Below are 23234 nucleotides of genomic sequence, written 5' to 3'. Positions count from 1 at the left end.
ACCCAAAGTCTAACTTTATTCTTCTTACCCTGCATAAGAAGGTAATTTTTGAGTGATAAATCTCAGCCTTTGTATTTCCACTATTTAGGGGAACTTGGGGTCTCGTTCATTTGGTTGGTCCACCGGGTCCAGTCTTTTGTATGGCAAAGACTCATCTAATAGATCTCTTTGGTAAGTTTGAATTTTGGTATGTCTTTCTCAATAGTAAAGTCTTACACAAATGTGATTTTAAAAATTAAACTATAGTTTTACTTAGTACCGTGTAGAGCTACAAAATAAGGAGGAGATATTGGCCAATATTGATGATCTAATTTGGGACAGTGGTAATTTTATATTTCCAGACCACGTATTTAGAGAACTTTAGAGCTGGAAGGAACCTTAAATTCATTTTGACCAAACCCCTAGTTTTTATCAATAAAATAGTATTCAAAGGTTGTAGTTTTGTCTAAGATCACACAGCAAATATTTCAACTAAGCTGGAGAGAAGGTACCTATAAATAATAATACCTCTAAATAAAATGTAGCTGTAGGTCTTTGTGGCAGTAATGGTATCAAAAGGCATTTGCCTTAAATAGTTGAACAAAGCTTGATGGAAAGATTAGCCTACATAAAGTCCGGTAGAATTATAAGTTGGACAAAGCTGAACTCTGTTATTTACTTATTTGTCCTCCAAAAAGTGATATGAGTGGATACATAAAGGGTAAATTTTGTGGTCCTAAAGTTTCAAGTCGTTCATCCTTTATTAAGAACCTACTATCCCCCAATAGGAGCTGGGGATATAAATACAAAAGTTGGTTGGTCCCTTTACTCAGTTTACTTAGTATTAATAGTCTTAAAATAAGATGTTCTCCCCTTCTTAAATAATCCCTCATTCCTGTGTTGAGAACACAAGTGCCATAAATGCCTTGATACCCAAAATGAAAAACATAGAGGTCCATTATAGTCCTTGCAGTTTGTCAGATCATTTTAAAGAACTTAGTAATTTTGAAAACTTTTTAGAACTAGTTTTATTTTGGTTATTGCTGTTAAAGGGTCCTTCTACTATAATCTCATGTTTATCCAGTTCAACTCATCAGTTATTAAGCTTCTACTCTTTATGAGGTAGTTTGCTAGAGATAAAAAGGACCAGCATTTATCCAAAGAGCATTTGGATAATTTAGTACGCTTGAATCTACTTATTTTTACAATAGAAAATAAGAGTTAGAATTGCAGTCGTATTAATTTAACTTTTCCTTATTTTTAAGTTGGTGGGGGTGAGAATGGGCCTTTTATAGCTCAGTTCTTCTGTTTTACTAAGGAAATATCTCATCTTCTGAATTTTGGGGATATTGTCACCAAAGATTCTTTTGCCATACTGCATCATAGGTTTAACTGCCATTAATATTGTGATCATTCCTTACCATGCAACTTTCCCTGACATTGAACTCTGCCCTAAGAAATCATGTTTTTCATGTTAAATAATGGAATGCATCTGTTTTGTTACTTGGGTATTATTATAGATGGATTTTTTTGTTTTGTAATTCATGAGTCTTGAATTAAACCTTATGGCATAGGCCAACATTTTATTTTTGGGGATCTTAGCTTACAACTTCTAAGCCACCTTATTTCTTCAATGAATTTAATGCCTAGTTCTTCTCTGATCTCCTATTTTCATAATTGGAGCCTTTAATATATTTGTGCCATTAAGCACCATAACTTCCCAGTTCCTTAATTTATTCATTTCCCATGACCTACTCCTTCATCCCACCACAGCTACACATAGGAATGGTCATATCTTTGATTTTTCCATTATCATATTAAAAAGTTCTGAAATTCCTTTATTTGATCCTAATTTTTTGTCATTCCATCTTTCTGTTTGTCTTTACAACCCTTAATGTTGCTTTTTATCCTAATTGTGACCACTCCTCCTCCTCAATTGTTTCAAAGACCACTATTCATTACTCTTTAGTTGGCTATACTTTTCTACCTTCTGCATCTTGAGCAGTTCAACTCTACATTGTCTTCTACTTTTAATCCTTGCCCCTATCATTTCTTGTCCTGCCAATCCTCAATCTCAGATTACTCCCTTCATCTTTTGGCTTTGTTCCTGTTTATATGTTGCTGAAAGAAGCTAGAGAAAATCACCGCTGTATTGACTGGGTCTACTAAAAGATTTATATTACATAATTTCAACTGAGCCTTCATTGTGACAGAGCAATCCTTTTATATTCCCCTAATGGAGTTACTATTCAACTCACCACAGCAGCTTTTCCAAACCTTTTCTCAATCTTCCCATAGCTCTCTCTCCTGTAACTTTTTCAATTGAATATCTTGCCTCTTATTTCACTGAAAAATTTGAGGTCATTTATTGAGAGCTCCTCCCTTCCCCACCAGATGATATCATCCAGATGCCTTCTACTATTTGCTCTTCATGTGAAAAGATGGACCTTCTTCTTGCTAAGGCAGACCCCTTTATGTGCATCTTTGATTCCATTCCATCTTATCTTTTCCAGCATATTCCCCCCTTCATTATCCCCACTTAGTAACTTGTAATCTCTTCTTGTTTATTGGCTACAAATAAACTCATGTCATCTCCATCCTTAAAAAACCCTCTCTGATCCATCCATGCTAGCCATTGTCTTGTATCTCATGTAACAAAACTCCTTCAAAGTTGTCTCCAAGTGGTACTTTTTACTTCCTTCTCTTAACTTTTTACAATCTGGCTTCCTACATCGTAGAACTGAAATCGCTTTCCTTACAGTACCAATTATCCTTTTTTTTTTTTTTTTTTTTTTTTTTTAAGATCAGTTACCTTTAAGTGTCAAATCTAATGCCTTCTTCTTAGTCCTCATGTTTCTTGAAATTTACAGACTTGGACTACCATTCTCTTCTTGATTATTTCTTCTCTCTAGGTTTTCATTTCCTCTTAACCTGACTAGACAGTCTCCTCAGTCCTTGTTAGATTTAATATCCCTCAAAGGCTTTGTCTTAGGTATTCTGCTACCCCTAAACTATTTTGCTTGGTGACCTCAACACCTATGGATTCAATTATCATGTCTGTTCAGATAATTTATCTATTGTCTACTGTATAATTATATATTATATAGATCTATTTATTTGACCTTACCTTTTCTCCTTACCTCCAAACTTGCTTCTTCAACAGCTTTTTGAACATCTCAAATTAGATGACCTGAAGACATCTTAAACTTAACGTGTCCAAAACTGAATTTTCTTTTTCCCCATCCTTCCCTTCTTAACTTTCCTACTCCTGATGAGGTTACTACCATCCTTCTAAGGTTCACAATCTTGGTGTCATACTCAGCCTGACTCTGATTATTCATCTAGTTGCCAAATCCCATGGATGAGGAAACTGAGGCAAATCAGGTTAAGTAACGTTCCCAAGATCATACAACTAGTAACTGTCTGAGGCCAGATTTGAATTCACGAAGATGAATCTTTCTAGCCTGGTGAACTGTCCACTATACTATCTAGCTGCCTCAGCGTTATTAACTTTTACTCTGGATTATCATAATACCCTGAAGGTTGGTTTGCTTATCTCAAGTTTCCCTGATACTCTCTATGCTCCAAAGTGAGAGTTGACCATGTCACAATCTGGATGCAGCCTACTTTTCAAGACTTGTATATTACTCTCCTTTATAAATTATGTGCCAGCTAAACTAGTTGGCTTGCTTTTGTCCTGGGTCTCCTTCACCTCCATACTCCTTCCTTACTATTACCTCCAAGAACCCCTGGCTTCTTTCGAAGCTGAGCTCAGTTGCTAACTCCTACAGGAATCCTACCCTAATATCCCAGATTTGTTGGTGTTTTCACCTTTAAAATTACTTTTGTTGATTTTGGTATTTAATTTTCTACGTATGTACTTTTTTTCCTCCAATAGAATGTAAATCTCTTGAGAGGGCAGGGACAGTTTTGTTTTTGCCTTTGCATCCCCAACAACTAGTACAATGCTGTGTACTTAGTAGGTTTGTTGAATTTAATAAATCATTCAGCAGTGTTGAATAAATCATACAGCAGTGCTATTCCCCCTCTGGTAAGGTAAGTGTTTATTAAATATTCATTGAATTGTTTGAAAAGCTGTTATTAGTTCTTTGAGGATTCTGTCTTCTTGCTTTCAGATAAATTGATTTCTTTCTGAGGGAGAAAGGTAGCATTAGTACTTTCTTTTTTATTTAAAAGTGGTTTGGGGTGTTTTGTTTTTTAAACCAAATTTGCATTCTCAACAAAAACAAGGAATTATGTCCCTTGATAAATCTATAAAATAGTAATTACATTTTTATTGAAAAGTATTTGTTAATAATAATTTATTTCCTGTATCCCCTTCATGTTTATTTTCTCACTATATAGTTTTGTTGTCATTTTTTATATAGTAGTAATCATTGTGCATATTATTCTCTTAATTCTACTATCCTTGCTTTTTCAATTGTAGGAATCTTCATATTTGTTTGTATTCTTCATAACTGTTATTTTTTACAGTGCAATCATAGTCCCATTACATTGCTATACCACAGTTTATTCATCCGTTTCCTGGTCGTTGGACATGTAAGTAGTTTCCAGTTTTTCACTATTACAAATGAGAATTATGAATTATGCATAGTTTATTTTTCCTTTATATAGCATCTTTTGGATATTTTCCCAGCACTAGGATCACTTGATTGAAAGGTATGACTGATTTTACAATTTTATTGTGCATTGCCAGATCAGTCACCTCAACTAAAGTTTGAATCACTTTAGAATTTCACCAAGAACAAAATAGAGTGCCTTTTTCCCCACAACTTCGCCACCATGTATTTTGATGGTTTGGGGCCAATTTTTGTCATTTAAATTAGGTATTATAAGGGAATATTCTAAGTTGTTTCATATGTCATTTCAATGACTTTTGGAGAGTTTGAACAACTTTTTCAAGTGGTTATTAATGGAGAAATTATTTCCCCCTTTGAGAATTGTATTTCATCTTGATCACATCTCTATTGGGATAGTAGTTCTCTTATTTTTGTATAATTAGATGTGCCAATTTTTTCTCTTATACTTTGACCATTTGATAAGAAACCAAAAAAAAATTTGTCTTTTCTACAATTAAGGTAAATTTGTTACTCTTTTAATTTCTAGATCTATTAGGACTTAAAAATCATTCAATTACTTATCCGGATGATGTTGATTTTAGCATATGGTGTGAGATATGCCTCAAAATTAATTTTTTTCTGGGTTGCTACCCAATTTTCTAAAGAATTTTTCATTGAATGATTTCTTTTTTTCTTGAGTTTATTAGCATTTATGTGTGCTAAATTTTGTTTCTGAATTTTCTACTTTTTCCATTGATCTATTTTTTAATCAAATATCAGTTTTTGATTATTTGAAATCTGATAGGACAAGTCTCATTCAGTCCATATTTTCCCAAGGTATTCTTGCTTGGGTTAAAGTAGCTCATGAGTATTTAGATTGGTATTAAAGTAAATCTATGAATTAGTTTGGGAAATAGTGATATTTACATTAGCTTTAACTCAACCATTTTCAGGTGATATCTGATTTAAGTTAATATAGTTTCAGGTTTATATCTGTAAAGATCTCTTGTCTTGGTAAGTCTATAACCAAATATTTTTAAAATTTTATCATTGTAAACGATGTCTATTTTCTAATCACCTTTTTCTCTTTTTTATTGGTGATTACAAAATGCAGATCATTTTTATAGGTTTATCCTATATCCTGCTAACTTGCTGCAGTTACTTAGTACCTCAATTTTTTGGAGGGAGTGTCAAATGTCTTGGATTTTTTAGATACATGATTATGGCACTGGCAAATAGAGATATATTAACCTCTTTTTGGCCACTTATCCCTTTTATTTTTTACATTTCTTTGCCTTTTTAATATTTTAATTCATTACTATATTTTATCAAAGACTTACTACATCTGTTGATAAGTTTTTTTTGTTGTTGATATGATTTGTTTTATTGATTTTTTTTTTTTTTTTTTTTTTTTTTTAACTTTAAACCAACCTTGTGTTCCAAGTATACTACTTGGTTATAAATAAGTAATTTTAGCTGGGTAGGGGAGAAATATATTGATAAATTCTGTTTGCCAGTATTTTATTTCCTATTTACGCGTCATTAATGATGTTGGACATTAATTTTCTTTTTTCAGCCTTATCTTTGCCAAATTTGAGGATCAAAACCATATATGCCTCATAAAAAAGAACTAGGTTGAATGTAGTCTTTTAAATTGGTAGCCTATGTAATATGGGGATGGTTTTGGTTTTTGAACGTGTGGGAAGATTCATTGTGACTTGGTTTGGGACTGGTATCTTTTGGAGGGGATAAGGAAATATAGCTCCTTTAATGGTCTGCCTAATTTCTCTTTTCAAAATCAATTTATTTAGATTATTTTTTTCTGTTTCCTCAGTTTAGATATCTTACACTTTTTGTAGATACTCATCCATTTCTTCGTGGTTCATGAAAGTATTTTTTAGGATAAAGCTCTATGTGGTATTCTCTGATAATTTTCTTAATTTCTTTGCATTTATTATGATCTTCCATTTTTCATATCTAATTTTGATAATTTGAGGTTCTTGGTTTTTTCTTGTTAAAAGTGTGACTAATTAAAATTGTGTTTATCAACTTTGATAATTTTTTAAAGAAAAACAGCTCTTGGTTTAATTTATCATTTTACTTACATCATTTTCCATTTTATTAATCTCCAATGACTTTCATGATTTCTCTTTTCCTTTAGTATGTTGCTTTATTCCTTTTCTAAATGTTTTCATTCTCTTTATGCTTTTAAGTTTGCATCTGAACATTGATTTGACAATATCCCATAAATTGTGGAATGTTGTCCCTAGCTTTGAAATATCTGTTTTTATAACTTCTTTTATCCTGGATTTATTAAGTAAAGAGAGGTTAATTCAGTGAATTATGGGTAGTAAATATAACACATATTATTTTTGACTTCTAAAATTTACTTTTAGAATTCCTCTTAGTAATTCTTTTCCCTTATTTTCTTTGTAAAACTATTAACTTCATTGTTCAACTCTCTCATCTTATTTATCTTCTGGTTTGATTTATTAAATTTTGATATTAAGATATTGACATCTAATGCTGTTAAAATTACTTGCTCCTTAATGCAAGACTTCAAGCTTTTCTTTAAAAAAAATCTTTTATATTTAGTTCATATATATCAAAAAGTGATATGCTCTTATTTTGAATAATAATTTTAGGCATAATGCAATTTCTCTATTTGTGAGTCATCCATCTTGTTTTTTCTTGATTTAGATATAGTGTAACAAAATCTAGTTTAATAAGTTTTGCACATCTACTAAATATGCTTCTTATAAATCAGACATTGTTGAATTCTCCTTTTTTATCAGTGCTATAGACTATTTTCTTTAGTAGAGAATTCTGTTTGTTTATATTAAATATAACAGTTAAATTTGACTTCTACCATTCTTTAATAGTTATGTTACTTGTTTGTCAGAAAGGAGTATTAACTTTTCTTATTTTTTTTATTAAGCTAAACAATAAAATAATAACCCTAACAATAACCCTCTATTATGCTGTGGTTATTATTATTCCCTCTTGAAGATTTTACCTTCACTTTGGGAGTTGCTATGCTCTCCCTTTTCTTTCCCCCTCTCCCTCTCCTCTTTTTTTATCTGGGCCATAGGGCTCCTTGTTTTTTTTTTTTTTTTTTAATATGAAGTAATTTTAGGAAACACTAGTTTTATCACTAATTGAGTAGTCAATCTTGATTTCAAAATAAGTATTCTTAGTATTTGCTATCTAAGTTTTAAAGGCTTCTGCTTTGGTGAAGGCTCTGTTAAAATATATACACATTCAAAATTCTTTAGAATTGCTTTCCTTCTTAAATGTTCAACTCTTGCCGTTAGACTATTTACTTAGAATTTCTGGGCTGTGGCCCATAGTTTTCAGTTTTATGTGTTGTATATGCTTTTCCATTCATTCCTTGCTCTTTTAGAAAAAAATCTAGTGAGTACTTAATTGGTGAGTTTTGATAGTAGATGTCGTCTTCCTTCTGGTGCCTTGAAATGAAGCTTAGAGATTAATATGCCTAGGAGAGTTGAGTTTTTTGCTTTTCCTTAATTATGTAGATTCTTCTTATTTCCAGTGTCATTTGTTTTCTTTGAGCAGAACAGTTACATGTAAATACATGGGTATGACACTTTAATGTCTTATGGGAGTCCAGTGATTCTGAGATTGCTCATTCCTAAATTGTCTTGCTATACAGTTTCCTAATATCCTCCTAGTCCATTTGTTTTCTGGGCTTGTTTTTTCTGCTTCCACTGCTACATTGTCTGCTATTTGGTCTTCAGCTGCATTCATTTTGTTTTTAATTTTAAAAATTGATGTTTTCAGACTACCAGTTTTTATTGAAGGAATTTGAATTTTTTCTTCTTTTTTTTCCTCCAGTTTTTCTAAGTATTTTTAGCTTTATTGAAATCTTTTAATTCCTCCGATTTTCTTGCTAGTTCTTCCCTAAATTCTTTGAATGTGTCCATTTTGGAGCTCTCTCAGGATTCTTTTCACTGTTTCTCTTTCTATAGATATTTCTTGATACATTTGTGCTTGGTTCTCTTATTCTATAATATTTTTGCATTATATTGGAACCCTTTGGTTTGTTCATTATCATTTTGATGTGCTTTAATTTTGTGTGAATTTTTAGTGGTATGGTTTCTTTGGATGTTTCTATTGTTAGTTTTTCAGGGGAATCGTGAGGAGTCTGACTCCTCTGCACTCTTGTCACTGCGCCCTCTTTTCAGAAGTCCCCCCATTGGTGTTTTCTATTTATCATTTCAGATGACAGGACTGAAACTGAGAGCATGGAGTCTGTTCCGAAGTGGGAAATTTCTGAAGAAGTCCAATCACAGGGCATATTATCATCAGGATTCCCAAGGAACATTCTCATGGGTCCCAACTGTGGACAAGCCTCTGGCAGTGATTGTAGATTAGAGACACAGCCTAAAATGCCACTGCGACGCAGTCTCTCATTATCTGTCTCAGGAAAAAGGTTTCAGGCTTATAACATTTAGCAGAAGAGTATCTTCACTGGGGAAAGGCTGTGTATGTTATCGAATGTGGGACAATTTAAAACTTCTTACATAAGAGAGATCCTGTAGGAGGGAGAACCCTGGAATATGGTTTATTTGACCACAGCTTCAAGCAGAAGGCAGAGTTTTTAAGATGACAGAGAGAAACTCTGTGAAACAAATCTGGGGAGAAAAAACCAAACAACCTCCTACAAAGTTAAATCAAAACTTTTCATCATCAGAAAATACATAGGACAGAGAAACCTTTTAAGTGTAATGAATGTGAGAAAGGCTTCAGGATCGACTCAAACCATATCTGAACCCCAGAAAATTCATACTAAAAAGAGACCTTATGACTATAAAGACTAGAAGAGTCTCTGGCAGGAGCTCATCTGACATTAAACATCAGAGAATCTACAGTGAAATTAAATCCTAGAATTTTAATGAGTGTGGAGAAACCTTAGCAGTAGCTTTCTGAATATCAGAGAATTGACAGTGGAGAGAAACTCTGTGAAGATAATGGATGTGGGAAAGCCTTCTATCAATTCAAATCTCATTAGATATCAGAATTTACAGTGGAGCCCCGTGAATGTAATTAATGTGGGAAGCTCTTCAAGTAGAGTTCAGCATGCCTTGATCAGAAAATTCAAACTAGATTGACTTCCTATGTAATGAATATGGGAAAGCCTTCATGGAGCACATCTTGATTGCACTTAAGATAAGTCATGTTTCAGAAATATCCTATGAATGGAAAGAATGTTGGAAAATCTTCAGGTAGTTCTTTGATGCTTTTAAATGTCAGAATGGAAAGAAACCCTTAACGAATGTAAACAGTGTGTTTAAGGCCTCAATTTGAGCTTGGACCTCATTCAGCATCAGAAAATTCAAACCTGATATTTGAACCTTTGAATGCAATTAATATAGGAATGAGACATAAAGATTTGTTGCATCTCAAAATATCCAGACTAGTGCTAGATTTTATCAAACTCTGAAATTAAAGACCCTGATATTCCCAGGGGTAAGAGACTAGAACCTACGAGTTTCTTTCTTGAATCAACTGCTCTCCCTAAGTATTCTTGCTACAATGAGCCCTGTAGAAGCTGCCTTCCCTGCATATTATCAAGTTGATGACCTCGAACATATGAAACAACCCTTTCAAGCCTCTTGAAGAAGTCATACCCCCGTCAGCTTAGCTTTTACCTGTTGACCACCTCTCTTTTTTAGTCTCACCTGCCTTGTTCTTTTCCCCAACAACAACAACAAAGAAAAAGCACCAGGTTTGGACCTGTGCTCCACCCACATCCACAGAGGCTACTCCTAGCTCAAGCCAAGGAATTTTGCCTCAGCTATTTGATAGGATGGGGAAAGTGTCACAATGTTGGGAAAACTTTTATTCAGTATTTTTCATTATCAGCTTTGTGCTATTGCTGTCTTGGGTTTGGGGTAGTGCCTATCTATGTGTGCCTTCTGGGATGTTTGGGAAATGAGCAAGTTTTATAAGATTGTTTAGATACCTGTTATCACGGTTTTATGTTCCATCCTGTATTTTGGCAAAGGTTTGTGCAGACCTTCTTTAAGGTTGAACTAAGCCCTCACCTTTTACTAAGAAAAGATACTTTATTTTCTTGGGATGTTTTCTTGATCAGAAAGTAGAGGGCAGGGATTGAGGAAGGGAGGGAAGCCTTGCATTTGGAAAGTTTACTGGCACTGGAATGACGATGTGGATGTATTTAATGATGGAATTCAGGACAATCAGGGCTGAACCCCTGTGCCCTATACAGGTGGGGCATACCCTAGTTTGATAACCCTAGATTGAGTTAGTAACAATATGAGAGAGATATATAGACATATATCCATATGTATATGTGAATATATATCAATAGATATGTGTGTGTGTGTGTGTGTGTTTCCCCCCCCCCAATCTCTGAACTTTACATTTTTGACTCGTGGGACCAGATAAATTTTACAGAACTAGAACTACCTGTCTATATCAAGTCACATATAAGGATCCTGCAGGCTCAGCCCTGTTGGTTGGTGGAAAACTTGCTTCTGCACGACCAAGCATGCTATCTATCTGGGTGATGCTCCACCTTGAAAGCACAACTCCAGGACACATGGACCCTACTCATATGTTCTCAAGGATGGAATACTGGATCACTACTCTCTCAAAATATGACTGTACCTTAAAATTGTTATATGGGTTTCCAGCCCTGACCTTTTTGTTCATAGATCTGTATCTATCCAGTGGATTTTTTTATTAGATCCTTTCTGGGTATGCTGTCATTACCATGATGTAGGGCTTTGTGATTTTTACTTCTGGGATACAACTCAGTGTTGGACTCCTATGCAGCTAGGAAAGTAGAGGACAGATTAACATGCAAAGGTCTACAGCAGAAAGAGGCTGCTAACTGCTGAGTCCAGCACCTATGTATGTTAAGGCCCTGAAATTATTCTAGACCTTCAGTTTACCTGCTCAGGATCTCAATTTTAAGAAGATGAAGTAGTCTACCAGCTAGGCGTCTCAAAGACCTGAATGGAAGTAACCTAGCTCAGATTTAGATTTCAGAGTCTAATAAATCAGTACCTCCAACTTGAAAGACAAATGTACATCTTGGTGGAATCCTTTTTCTAGATTGTATTGGCCCTTCATTTTTAGCTTAGTGTTGTATCTAGACAGGGCCAGATTACTATACCTGGGCTTGACCAACTCCCACCTTCTCTAAGCAGAGAAGAAATCTGTGGCTGCTTAATTTTGTGTCTGTATTGTGATGGCATCTACCTTTGTATTTAAACCTTTCTGTAGAAATATCCTGTTCCATAAACGGAGGAAACCCCTTTCATGGCTGTTTAAGCTAGCTGAGTACTCTGTTAATAAAACTCCCATATATCACTTGCAATAGTAAGATCCCATGTGCTAGGCTAGCAGTCCTGATGGCTTTTGAAGTATACTCGGTATTACTCAAGATTGGGGATTGGCATTACATGCCATTTGCCCTCAAAAGAGACAAAAAATTGTAAGATTGAATTTAAAATATTTGTATCTTACATGGAGGTACAGGCTAGGTAAGCAGGTAAGTGACTAAGAAGGGTTTTAGTGGACTGCGGATCAGATTTAGTCAACAAATGGGAATATTAGAAAGTAGAAAATTGTAAATAATTTTCAGAGAAATAACAATGCCAGGTAGTGGAGAAAATTAAGGAACTGGTTAGGGCCATCAGTGTAGATTCAGCAGTCACTGAGGATGAAGAGGAAGACAGCCATTTGTTTATATCATTGAGCAGGATTGGCAAATATCCTGGAAATCAGTAGATCATATTTTCATAGTGTGAACTTGAAGTTGCCGAGTGTAGTTTTCTTTGACTAATGAAAGTATTTGTTTGCTTTTTAATCACCCTTTGGTATTTTTGAAATTTTATTTTAGGATAGTACAAAATGTTTTTCTGAACAGTTTTCTGAACTTGAGTTTTTCATTATATTAAATGTAGGTGTTGACATCTTGGATTTGTCACACATCTTGTTTATTATTGTGATTTTCCTTTCCTGGTATTACAAAAAACATAGTTTGTTAAACCATGTATTTAAGGATGGTATAACTCTTTTTCATTGTGCTGCAAAAATAAATTTGCTGCCAATGTCTTTCTCATTGTAATTTGTTTCAATTTTGTCTTGAATTTCTTTAGGTCCTGTCCTCCTATGGAACAACTTGTGCCCAGCAGGGGATATGTCTTTTATCACTTTTATTATTTAAGTCTTTTTTTCCCCCAAGAAAGTCACTAATTTTACATTGTCTACCAATTACAAAATTTTTCCACATTTGTTTCAACAAAATGTATTAATTGCCTAATGCACTGTGCTAGGTAGGTGGTAAAGACAGACCAATGTCTGCTGTCAAGGAGCATGCAATCTATATGTACACAAACAAAAGGTTAAGATAAAGCTCTGAGAAATAGAAAGGAAGAATGCTTTATGTTAGGAAGAGTCCTTATGGGGTATAGCTTGGGGCTTCAGGTAAGATCTTGTTATTTTGCCCCCCTCCACATTCTCTGGTGAGGAATAGAGAAGGCTTCCTATAGGAAGTGGCAACTAAGATGGGCTTTGAAGGAAGAGAAGCACTTTAATAAACAAGGGATATAATAAAGTAATCTCTATGGATGGTAGGTAGGTAGCCTTTGAGAAGGCAAAGACAAAAATAAGCAAGAAGAGACTGAGGAACATCTTGTAGTCCAATTTGGCTGGAAAGGTAAGTTGGTGCCAGATTGTAGAAAGCCTTAAATACTAAGCTGAGAAATACATATTTTGTCCTGTAGGCAATATGGGAACACTGTAGGGGTGTTATGTCAGAGCTTTGCCTTAGAAAGATTTTGGAAGCTGTATGAAGGATGAATTAAAGAAGAGAGACTAAATATTGGGAAAAAACAATGAGATTGCAGTCATTCAAGTGCTAGGAGATAAGGATAGAACTAAGGCAATTTCATGGATAGAAAGGTAGACTGAAGAGATTTATATGTAGAATTAACAGGATTAAGGAACTGAATAACTACCAAGAGAGAAGGAAGACTTGAAACATTTTGACCTTTGACTAAAAGTAATGGCAGTGCATTTATAGAAATAAGCAAGTTGGCAGCAAAGGGGCATGAGTTCAATTTTCAATTTGTAGCAGAACAATCCATGTGGTGATGTCTGGTGTTTGGTTGTACTTGTTGCGCTCTGCCGTCTTGTTATGTGGATTTAAGACCTATATAGATAATTGAAGCTGTAGGAATGGGTGAGGTTAGTAAAAGGAGAAGGAAGAAAAACCTATGGTCATTTGGAAAAACCTGGAAAGAGAAGTATCAGGACAATCAAAAGAGAAGATTTCAAGGAGATAATTGACATTGGTTATAGAAAGATTATGGAGGATTGCTGTAAAATGGTTGGATTTGGAAATTAAGGTTACTGGTAATCTCAGAGCAATTTTTTTTAGAGTACTATGAATAGAATCCAGCTCCCAAGGAATAGTGTGAGTGAGTAATGGGCCATTTTTTCTAGAAGTTTGGCAGTCAAGGGAGGTTTGATAAAGAAAATGGCTTGAAAATAGAGTTGAGAAACTTAATTGTTTGTTTTAGAATAGAGGAGGTGAAGCTTTGTAGGCCAAAGAAAAGGAGTGATAAAGGTAGAGATTTAAATGTGAGAAGAAAAATATTTTGCTAGTACTAGATCCTGGAAAATGCTGAATGGGATGTCATGGGGTCCAGGGGGCTACTTAATCCTAGGCCTGGAGGGAATGTGGAAAGGATAAAGGAATCTGGAAAGTGCTTTTGAGGAGTAGAGAAGGACAATGGCTTTAATCTTAATTATAAAATAGAAGTCAAAGTGACCTGCTGATAGGTAGGAGTAGACTTTACAAGACACATTTGGTCACTGTGTGATCTGGAGACAGTCATGAATAAAAGAATTACATATACTAGTGAGTGAATTCTCAGATAAGGTAGCAGGAATTTCTTGGGGGGGGGTCAGCTTGGTTTTATGACTTTGTGAGTGATCTCTTTTACTTGAAAAGATAAAGAAAGGGTGAATGAGGTTTTATATTTGGGATAAAGCCTCATCTGCATGGAAATAATGGCAAGTCAGGGGATTGAAAGTGGAAACTACATTTTTGAAGTGGCTAACTCTAGGCTTAAGACTGAAGGGGGCAAAGTGAATTCAGAACAGATATAAGAGCAGGAAACTAGAGATCTTGAAGACTAGTAAGATTCTGAGGAAAAATAAGATAATGAAGGACTTGAGAATTTCAGAGTTGAGCATCTTGGAGGTGAAGCAGTTTCAGGGAGTGATAGGAATTTAAGCTTTGACTATTTTAAATTAGGGATTGAATTCAATTGATCTTCATGAACCAAAATGAGGGTAGTTGTAGTCAGTGAGATACTGAAGCCACTGAGGAGGATGTCAGAGTTTGGGATGGAAAGAAGTAAGCTAGGTCCTGAAGTTTTCCAGGAAGATAAGAGAATATCCTAGAGATCTGGAATATGGTAGCCACAAAAGGCTTAGGGAGAGATTAATAAAATTAAATGCCTTGTGTTGAGTTTTTGAATAACAAGGTTGTGAAGGTGGCAAATTGAAGAAATGCATGTCAACAAAATTATGCAAATACTTACATGTTTATTGATGGCTAGGGCCTGTAACTGAGGTAACCATCAAAGAGGAGGAAGCCAGGTTTCAGTTGGTGCTAGTAGGTGGGAGAAATAGGAGAGGTTGAAAATATTTGTTAACAGGAAAAGATTTTTCAGTTCACAGTGCAAGAGGATCATGACAAGAGAGACATTTTAGATAAACTACCAGTTTAGCTAATATAAGTAATTAAAACATTATACAACCAGTGCTAAACAAAATGCTGAAGTCCAAAAGCCAAGGGTGGAGGTAAATGAGGATAAGGAATCAACTGAGAACAAAGCATTGAAAGGGATTATTGCTGTTAGGTGGTAGTTCTGAATCAGTAAGTTTTAGAATAGGTAGATCTGAATTTTTAAAAGCATAAATGGAGAGTGGAATTAAGGGTCTAAGAGTTTAAAAGGCTTCAAATATTCTGAAGGAATTCCATCTCTTAGGTAATCGAGTGGACTTAGTTGCAGCAGGAAGAATTGAGTGATCAATGCCAGAAGAGGTGGAACTGAAGGTAGAAGGAGACCTTCACAGATTGAAATCTACCAGCTCAGTGCCCTCTGCTTTTTAGCTGTATTTGTTCAAATTGGTTCTGGCCATTGTTATGACTTTTGTTTATTACTGTATAGTGGATTTCCTTTTTAGTAACTTCTTTTGCTTTTCCTGCAGATGAAAGGATTTACACTTAATTCATTATATTTTTTCTGGGGTTTTTTTTTTTTTTGTCTTGAGTTTTAATTTATATTATGCCATTCATCTATACTTTGTATTAATTACGTTTTTTAGTAGTTTTTTTTTTAACTTTGCATTTTCTATGAAATTAAAAGTGTCTTGTATCATTTCTTTTTGCACATCATAATATTACATTCATTTATTATCTGATTACCTGGATCAAAATTGTTTTCTTAGTTTTAAAGCTTCCATTCTCACGATGTGGTAATCCTGTATCCAGTTTGATTCTAGGAATGTTGATTTTATTATATATCTGTTGGTAATCCTTGGTATACCTGTTTAGCTTTTATGGCAATTTGGTTTACTTATATATTAGTGATGTATTTTTACAATGTTATTTAGGTGATTTTTTTTTTTTTTTTTTTTTTTTTAAATAATGATTTAGTCCTTTCAGGTGGTTTTTCCTCTCCCTTCCCATACTAGTATCTTACTTTGATTTGTTAGTTGAATTTTAAGAGCTGAAATTTGATGTAAAATTACAGAGTTTTATAAGAAATCTCCCAGGTCAAGTAGTCCAACTTCTCACCATCTATTGAAGAGAAATCCAGTTTATCACTTCCCTGTCAGGTTGTTATAAACAACCTTATTTTCCACATTTCCAATGACAACAACCTCTCCAGGAAACAGTACAATTTTAGATAACTACAGTTGTTATTAAGTGATTACTTTTATTTTCTTTTTGTAGCCTGCCTTGGGTCACACACAGTTCTGCCCTGTGGAACTATACAGAAAAGAAATTTTCTTCTTTATGCCAGCCCCTGGGATATTGGAAAATCATTATACCTACACCATGTATTCTTTTTTTTTTAACCTAAATAGTCTTTATTCCTTCAACTGTTTCTCACTTGAGGCAGTTAGTTACTATGGATTCTTGTTGAATCTATCAGTTTTCTTATGAATATTGCTTTCTTTTTTTTAACTACTTACAAATAATATTTTAAAAATCTATTCTAGAATTTTGCCAGGACCTGCCTGGCATTAAGTTCACCCATCTATATTTTGCATGATCCACCATTTTCCAATTGGTATATTGCCCATTTCTTCAGTTGTGCCTCTTATTTACATGACTACTCAGAGGTTACCGATACTTGTTCCACTGTTTTCTCTGCAAGTTCTTTCAGTATCTTAGGATGTTATCCATCTGGAATTAGAGACTTGAAATTATTTAAAGTAGTCACATGATTAGTGTGACTTATCTCAGGCTTAGATCCATTTTAGCTATTTTTTTTTTTTTTCTTAACCGGGTCTTGTTTGTAGACCTTTGTCTTAAATCTAGAAGATAGTAAAAGACTTATTCTTTCTGTCCTTTCTTAATATTCATTTACATCAAACAGTGGGTCTGTCCCTTCCTCCTGACTCTTTTTTTTTTTTTTCCCTTTTAATTCTTGATAGAGGTTTAACTCCTCAACTTTGAGGGTTATTAAAGTACAGTCTACTCAGAGGGAGATAAGTAGAAAGAGTGCTTTTCCTTTCTCCTAATGAACTTCGCAGTATTTTGTTTTCATATTAAGACAGTATTTTTCTCTTATGGGACACATTTTTATTCTGATGCCAAGATTTTCTGGATACTCGTGAACTTTTGTAGATCCTAAATTGTTATTTAAAAAAAACAAACAAACAAAAAAACCCTTTCTCCTTAGATTGACATGAGACTTCTTGTATTTCTCTTTCTTGATGTGCAGGAATATGCATTTTTTTTTTAAAGCATGACTTGCAAAATTTGTAGCTATTTTTATACCATAATTTTTTCCATTTAGATATTATCTTTAAATTTGAAAATCAAGAATTTTGCCCCCATATGGGTATTTATTTGTTTTTTCTTAGTTTTCTTTGAATTCTTCCACTAAAAATTTTTAGTCATCTTGCTTTTTTTATAGAATATTTTGACTTTTTTTTTTTTTTTTGCCTTTATCCTGTCTTGTAGCATTCCTATAAATTAGAGGTTATTTCTAAGTAAACATTTTTTAAAATCTTAAATTACATTGTTAGTAAGGGTACAGATATAATTTTTTTTTTCAATTTTATTTGCTCTTTCCAATTATGCATATGATTACTATTTTCTTCATTTGGCTATCATGATTTCCAGTTTACTCTCTTTGAATATTCTTATATCATTTCCTTCTGGAGTAGGTAGAACTTTAAGATCTTTGACTCTCCTTTTGAGCAAAAGGTCGGTCTTTGAATAGTTTTGTAACATTCATAATTACTGTATTAACTAATTTTTCCTTTTTTAAAGTTTTCTCTTTCTGCTTATTCATAGTTTATATTCACTTCAATAAACATTCATATTAAAAATAGTGCTGCCTATTGAAGGCAATTTTTTAAAAAATTATCTTTTTGAAGTCATTTAATAGTGGAGTAGCTAGGGGGTGCAGTGGATAGAGCACTAGTCCTGAAGTAGGAAGGACCTGAGTTCAAATGTGACCTCAGGTACTACTCCCTCTAGCTGTGTGACCTTGGGCAAGTCACTTAACCCCAATTCCAGGGGAAGGGGGGGATTCATTTAATAGTTTCTTTGTACCATTTTCTTAAGCTTGAATTCTTATTTTTGGGTTAGGAGATTTTAGTCTAGGATATTCCAATTGTTAGGTCCTGGGGGCTTTTTTGAGCATTGAAGAGGTGATTCATTCTTTTCCCCAACTGTCAGAAAATGACTTCTAAATGGATGGCTTATATGTGGTAAGTTTGCCAGTATGGCAGAAATGTGAAGGAGAAGCCCTCCCCACCCCAAATTCACATAAAGTAATGTAACTAATTGGAAGATATTTTTTTCCATCAGCTGGGGCCTCTTGATGAGAGGTCAAAGACAGAGGTACTGAGGATTTTTTTCCAGGCGCTTCTAGAAGGAAGACTGTGTCCTGCTCCAGGTCTGTAGAACGAGTCTCACGACAACCATCTGTGCCACGTAAGCTCCAACGTCCTCAGATCAGTTCGTGAGATACAGCAGCATCAAAAGATGGCTTCCCACCATGTCTTTGTGTATAGGGAAGATTCCCATCCTCTGACACATTTCTCCAGTTTCCCTTATTTCCCAGGGTCTCTAGGCCAGTGATTGATGGGGAGACAAGATTTTGTCTGTTGCCTCTACTTTGGGAACTTTTTAGTAGTATATTTGGTTGAGGGGGGGAAGGAATGAAAGAAAGATGGTCAGAGTGGAGTGTGGCTGATTCTCTATCTTGTTTAGCAAATTTGTGTATGAAAGTGAGTTGAAGGATGTGGGGAAGAGGGATTATGTATTCTCATAGCCTTGCTCTCTGGTGCATTAAATTTCCCAAAACACAGCAGCTCACTGCTCCAGATGACAGCTATACAATTTTAACTCATTGGGAGTTAAGACTTTTAAAAGCCTTATGGCTCAAGGTAACAAAGTTAGCGAATGGCAAAACAAAACTACCCTACCTTCCACTTTCCCCCAACCCAGAGGTACCATTAAAATTGTTTGTGGCCTGTATTTCTTAATTGATGCTTAGCTCTTTAGCTAGTCTCTAGCCTCTAAAGCATGCCATGTCCAATACTACATAGATTAGGATATCTTGCATTTGTAAAATGGATCAGCAGGAAACAAGTCTATTTGAAAATGCTTCCACTAAATCCTACTCATGGCTACTAAATATGTCTCATAAGGCAAGTTACATTGGAGAACAAAATGGGAAGAAAAGAGTTTTGGAGTCACACAGGACTATATGGTGTCCTGACATTTTAGGGATTAAGATTCACCTGTTGTTTTTCTTGAATCGATTTCTGTATTCCACACCAGCATCATTGAGTTGGATTTTACTTTAGTATTTGTATATACAGTATTGTGAAAGTATGACTCAAGTCATTGAGGGTATATTTCTTCCATATTCCACCCTTGTTCCATCTCTGGATCCTGGTGTATATACAAATATATTGGGGTTTAACATAGAACAACTTTGGGTATGCTCTTTAAAACCAAAGGACGTTACTGTGAGGAGAACAAAAACACTTGTAGTGGCAATAACTCCTGCTCTGTCTGAATCTGAGGATTATGGTTTATTTGATGCTGTTTTCAGCTTTGAGTTTAGAATAAATGTGCACCAATGTAATTCTTTAAAAAATATATAATTGCCAGGCCTGTGTTCAAACAAATGAATCTTTCCTTTTGAGTGAGGGGAAAACAGTATTGTGAAATAAGTCAGAAAGGTTCTGCCACTACCTTCCCTAATCCTTCTGGTTGATTCTATCCATTCAACTGCAGCTGATTTAATGTTCAAATATGCCCTTAAAGCATTCCATTAAACATTTTATGTGGTGAGTTAGCGATTAGTCAGTATGGTTACCTTTACAACAGTGGTATTAAAAAAGATAACAAATAATTTTAAAAAGCACCTATGGCCTTAATACATTCTCTATTACTCAGCATCTTAAATTGTAGTTTATGACACCATATGGAGTCTCAAAACTAAATATGGGGGTTGCAGTTATGATTTATTGTCACTAAGTGATTTGTATACCTGTTTTATATACTTTGTACCTAGGGTGAAAAGGGCTCACGAGTGGAAAAGGTTGAAGAAGCTCTGCACTATTACATAATGTTTCTGCCACTGTTAACACATGAAGAGGGTTCTCAGATCACATATGTAAACATGTAGCTATTTCCATGGTAACATTGTAACATCAAAAGTAAAGTAGTAGGAAATACTGTGTATGCAAAAGTAAAATGGTAGCAAATGGTGTGTGTGTGAGTGTATGTGTGAGAGAGTGATTGGATTAATACAGATTAAAAATGCAGAAAACTCTAAAAGTATAATCTCTATTCCATGAACTCATTTGCACAATTTCTAGTAGAATTTAGGTAATATCTAACCTGTAATAAGTTCTAAGAAGTAAATTACAAATTTCCTCACAGTTGATATTTCACCCCTTTTCTAGCAAGGCTTATTTTTAGATTTGGCTGGGAGAAATGATATCTGTTGGAGGACATTGTGAATGGAGAGGCTGTATTTCTTAAAGATAAGAGTGGGCCATATTGGAAATAAAAAAAGATGAAGTCAAGCTGGCCAGCTATTTTCTACTAGTCTTCTGTCTGTACCTCTGCTCACTGACCAGTCCTTTCAGGCACTATTTATATAGTTTTAAAAGCTGTCTGCTTAGTATTTCCCTCATAACTATAGTAAAACTACTATAATTGTAGAAATTGTCGAGGCTAGAATTGGGAGGGTATTCGTAGGACTCATAACTGGGGTGGTACATCTGCATCCAGGGCTTTGGAAAGGTAGTTTGGTATTCAATATTTACATGATTTAAATAGGCAGTGGTTCTATTGCCTATGTAGAAATAAATTATACAGTTCCTTGAGGCATATAGGAATAAGTCCCTCATGGGCAATCGGTACAGCTTCTCATTCAGGAGTTGGTGTGTACGTACCATGAAGGTCACATCCTGGTATTCATTCAATCCCTGTGATGTTAAATCTGGAGCATTGGTATTGCCTGCCAGCTCTTCAGTTTCTTCTGCCTTTACTAACATATATGGGTTCTCAGAGATCTCCTTACATGAACACTGTCAGGACTGTTCTTCAGGGAGCCATTTACTTGGGACAGGAATGTTAGATTCAGATAATTGTTCAGCAAAATGAGAATTTGCTCATTTAAATTGTTACTTAACCTAAACAGCTTTTGATTATTGAAGCTGGAACAACAAAACTGAAATTCCTATTCCAGGATCATGGAGCCACAGGAAAATACACTAACTTTGGAGTCAGAAGACCTAGGTTCTGATTTCCCCTCTGATTATATCTTGGGTAATTGTCCATCCGATTTTCGATCTTTATTTTCCTATTTATAAAAGGAGATGGCTAGATTTGATGGTACCTAAAATCTTTTCCAGCCCTAGACCTGTGATTCTATGAGAAACCAAAGAAAGGAAAGCATAGTTATAGCACATGTTCATGTGTGTCAGCTTGCTAGGTCATAAGCAGAATCATTTCATAACTTTGAGAGTTTCTGTTCTCTACAATCTCTGTGATAACAAGTACTGGAAATGGTGGGAGAGTGTTGTCAAGAGGTAAATCTGGGTGCAAATGGACAACTTAAAAGTATTTATAATGTAGTACATCCAGAGAAACTTGATGAAATTCAGTATAGAAATTATACCATGAATAATTATATACTGATATATTAATAATTACATGTTTCCTACTATTATTGGCACCAAATGTACTTTAAATGGCTGCTTCCTTGATTGCTTAATGGAAGCATGGGTTTTTAGTGCCACAGATCTTGGATATAAGATAATTTTGACTTCTCTCTTCCCATTTTTCTTTACTGATTTGCCAAATTAAGAAGGAAAAAATAGATAAGATGAAACAATAATTGCTCAGATCAGACCCTAATTCTAGTCTTAGTTAGTTTAGAATTGCTTACTGGAAAAGTTCCACTACTTTTTTCTAACTAGAAGATATTTCCCACTGAAAGGGATGTTGTTGTCGGTGTAACTATATTCAAAAACATGCATGAATAAATAAAAAAGATTTGTTCACATTCATTCAATGCGACCAAAAAAAAAAATTGGTACTAGTTTTTTGACTAATAAATAACATGACGTGTCTTAGGACTTTCTTGGAGATAGGGGAATTGAGAAGAGAACTCACTTCTATCCATATATTCTTTTGTATGATTGATAATCTCTTGTTCTCAGCAATCAGTAAAGAGTGAGTTTGGGTAGCATCAGGAAAATGAGTCTCATATTGATCAATTTTTTTTTCCTTTGTATGTTCTTATATATTCTTTAAGATAGAAAAATGATGGATGCAGAGATCCTCTTATCATATGGGTCTTCAAGATCTAAATGAATTAATTTAAAACTACTTGAGAGAGGAGAACAACCATGGGGCTCCTTGTTTATGGAGGTTTGAAGCACCCCATCTAGGCATTTTCTTCTTGTCTTATACATTATTATTGGGGCAGGTGGGAATGAAATTGGAGGGAAGTGGTTCTGGCATTAAATGAATCAGCATGTATAGTGTTTCCCTAAATATTTAAGTTCAAGAACACCAGAAAGCCTTCCTTCTCTCTTGGTTATCTTTGGCTCACTATGAATCTCCTGAAGGACTGTGTTTCAATGAAGAGGTGGATCCAGAGCTGGGTCTCATTTGAAATTGATTTATGGATTTTCCCTCCTAAGAAAGGTTGTTGCAGCTGACAGTGTTTTTTTAGATAAAAATGAAAAATGAATTGATTCCCTATGGTTGAAAAAAAATACCCTTCTCCCAATGTTAGTTGCTTTAGGGCTTAGAAACTTAATTTTGGACATTGTGTAAAGAGTTGATCTTCTTGCAAATGCCCTTTAATGGATGGTTTATGTGGTAAG

At 34.6% G+C, this 23234-nt stretch overlaps 1 protein-coding gene across 1 annotated transcript in view; it reads left to right on the top strand.

Moving 5' to 3' along the window:
* Positions 1-12668, top strand: part of LOC141548834 (zinc finger protein 621-like) — a 48109-nt gene extending 35441 nt beyond the window's left edge. The window contains exons 10-12 of the mRNA XM_074278068.1: positions 89-171; positions 4474-4539; positions 8802-12668. Of these exons, the coding sequence (XP_074134169.1) occupies positions 89-171; positions 4474-4539; positions 8802-8805 (153 nt within the window). The 3' untranslated portion in view covers positions 8806-12668. The remainder of the gene's footprint in view (positions 1-88; positions 172-4473; positions 4540-8801) is intronic.
* Positions 12669-23234: the final 10566 nt, after the last annotated feature.

Source organism: Sminthopsis crassicaudata, chromosome X (genome assembly GCF_048593235.1).
Source record: "Sminthopsis crassicaudata isolate SCR6 chromosome X, ASM4859323v1, whole genome shotgun sequence".
Taxonomy (NCBI): domain Eukaryota; kingdom Metazoa; phylum Chordata; class Mammalia; order Dasyuromorphia; family Dasyuridae; genus Sminthopsis; species Sminthopsis crassicaudata.
This window is presented reverse-complemented; position numbering and strand designations above follow the sequence as displayed.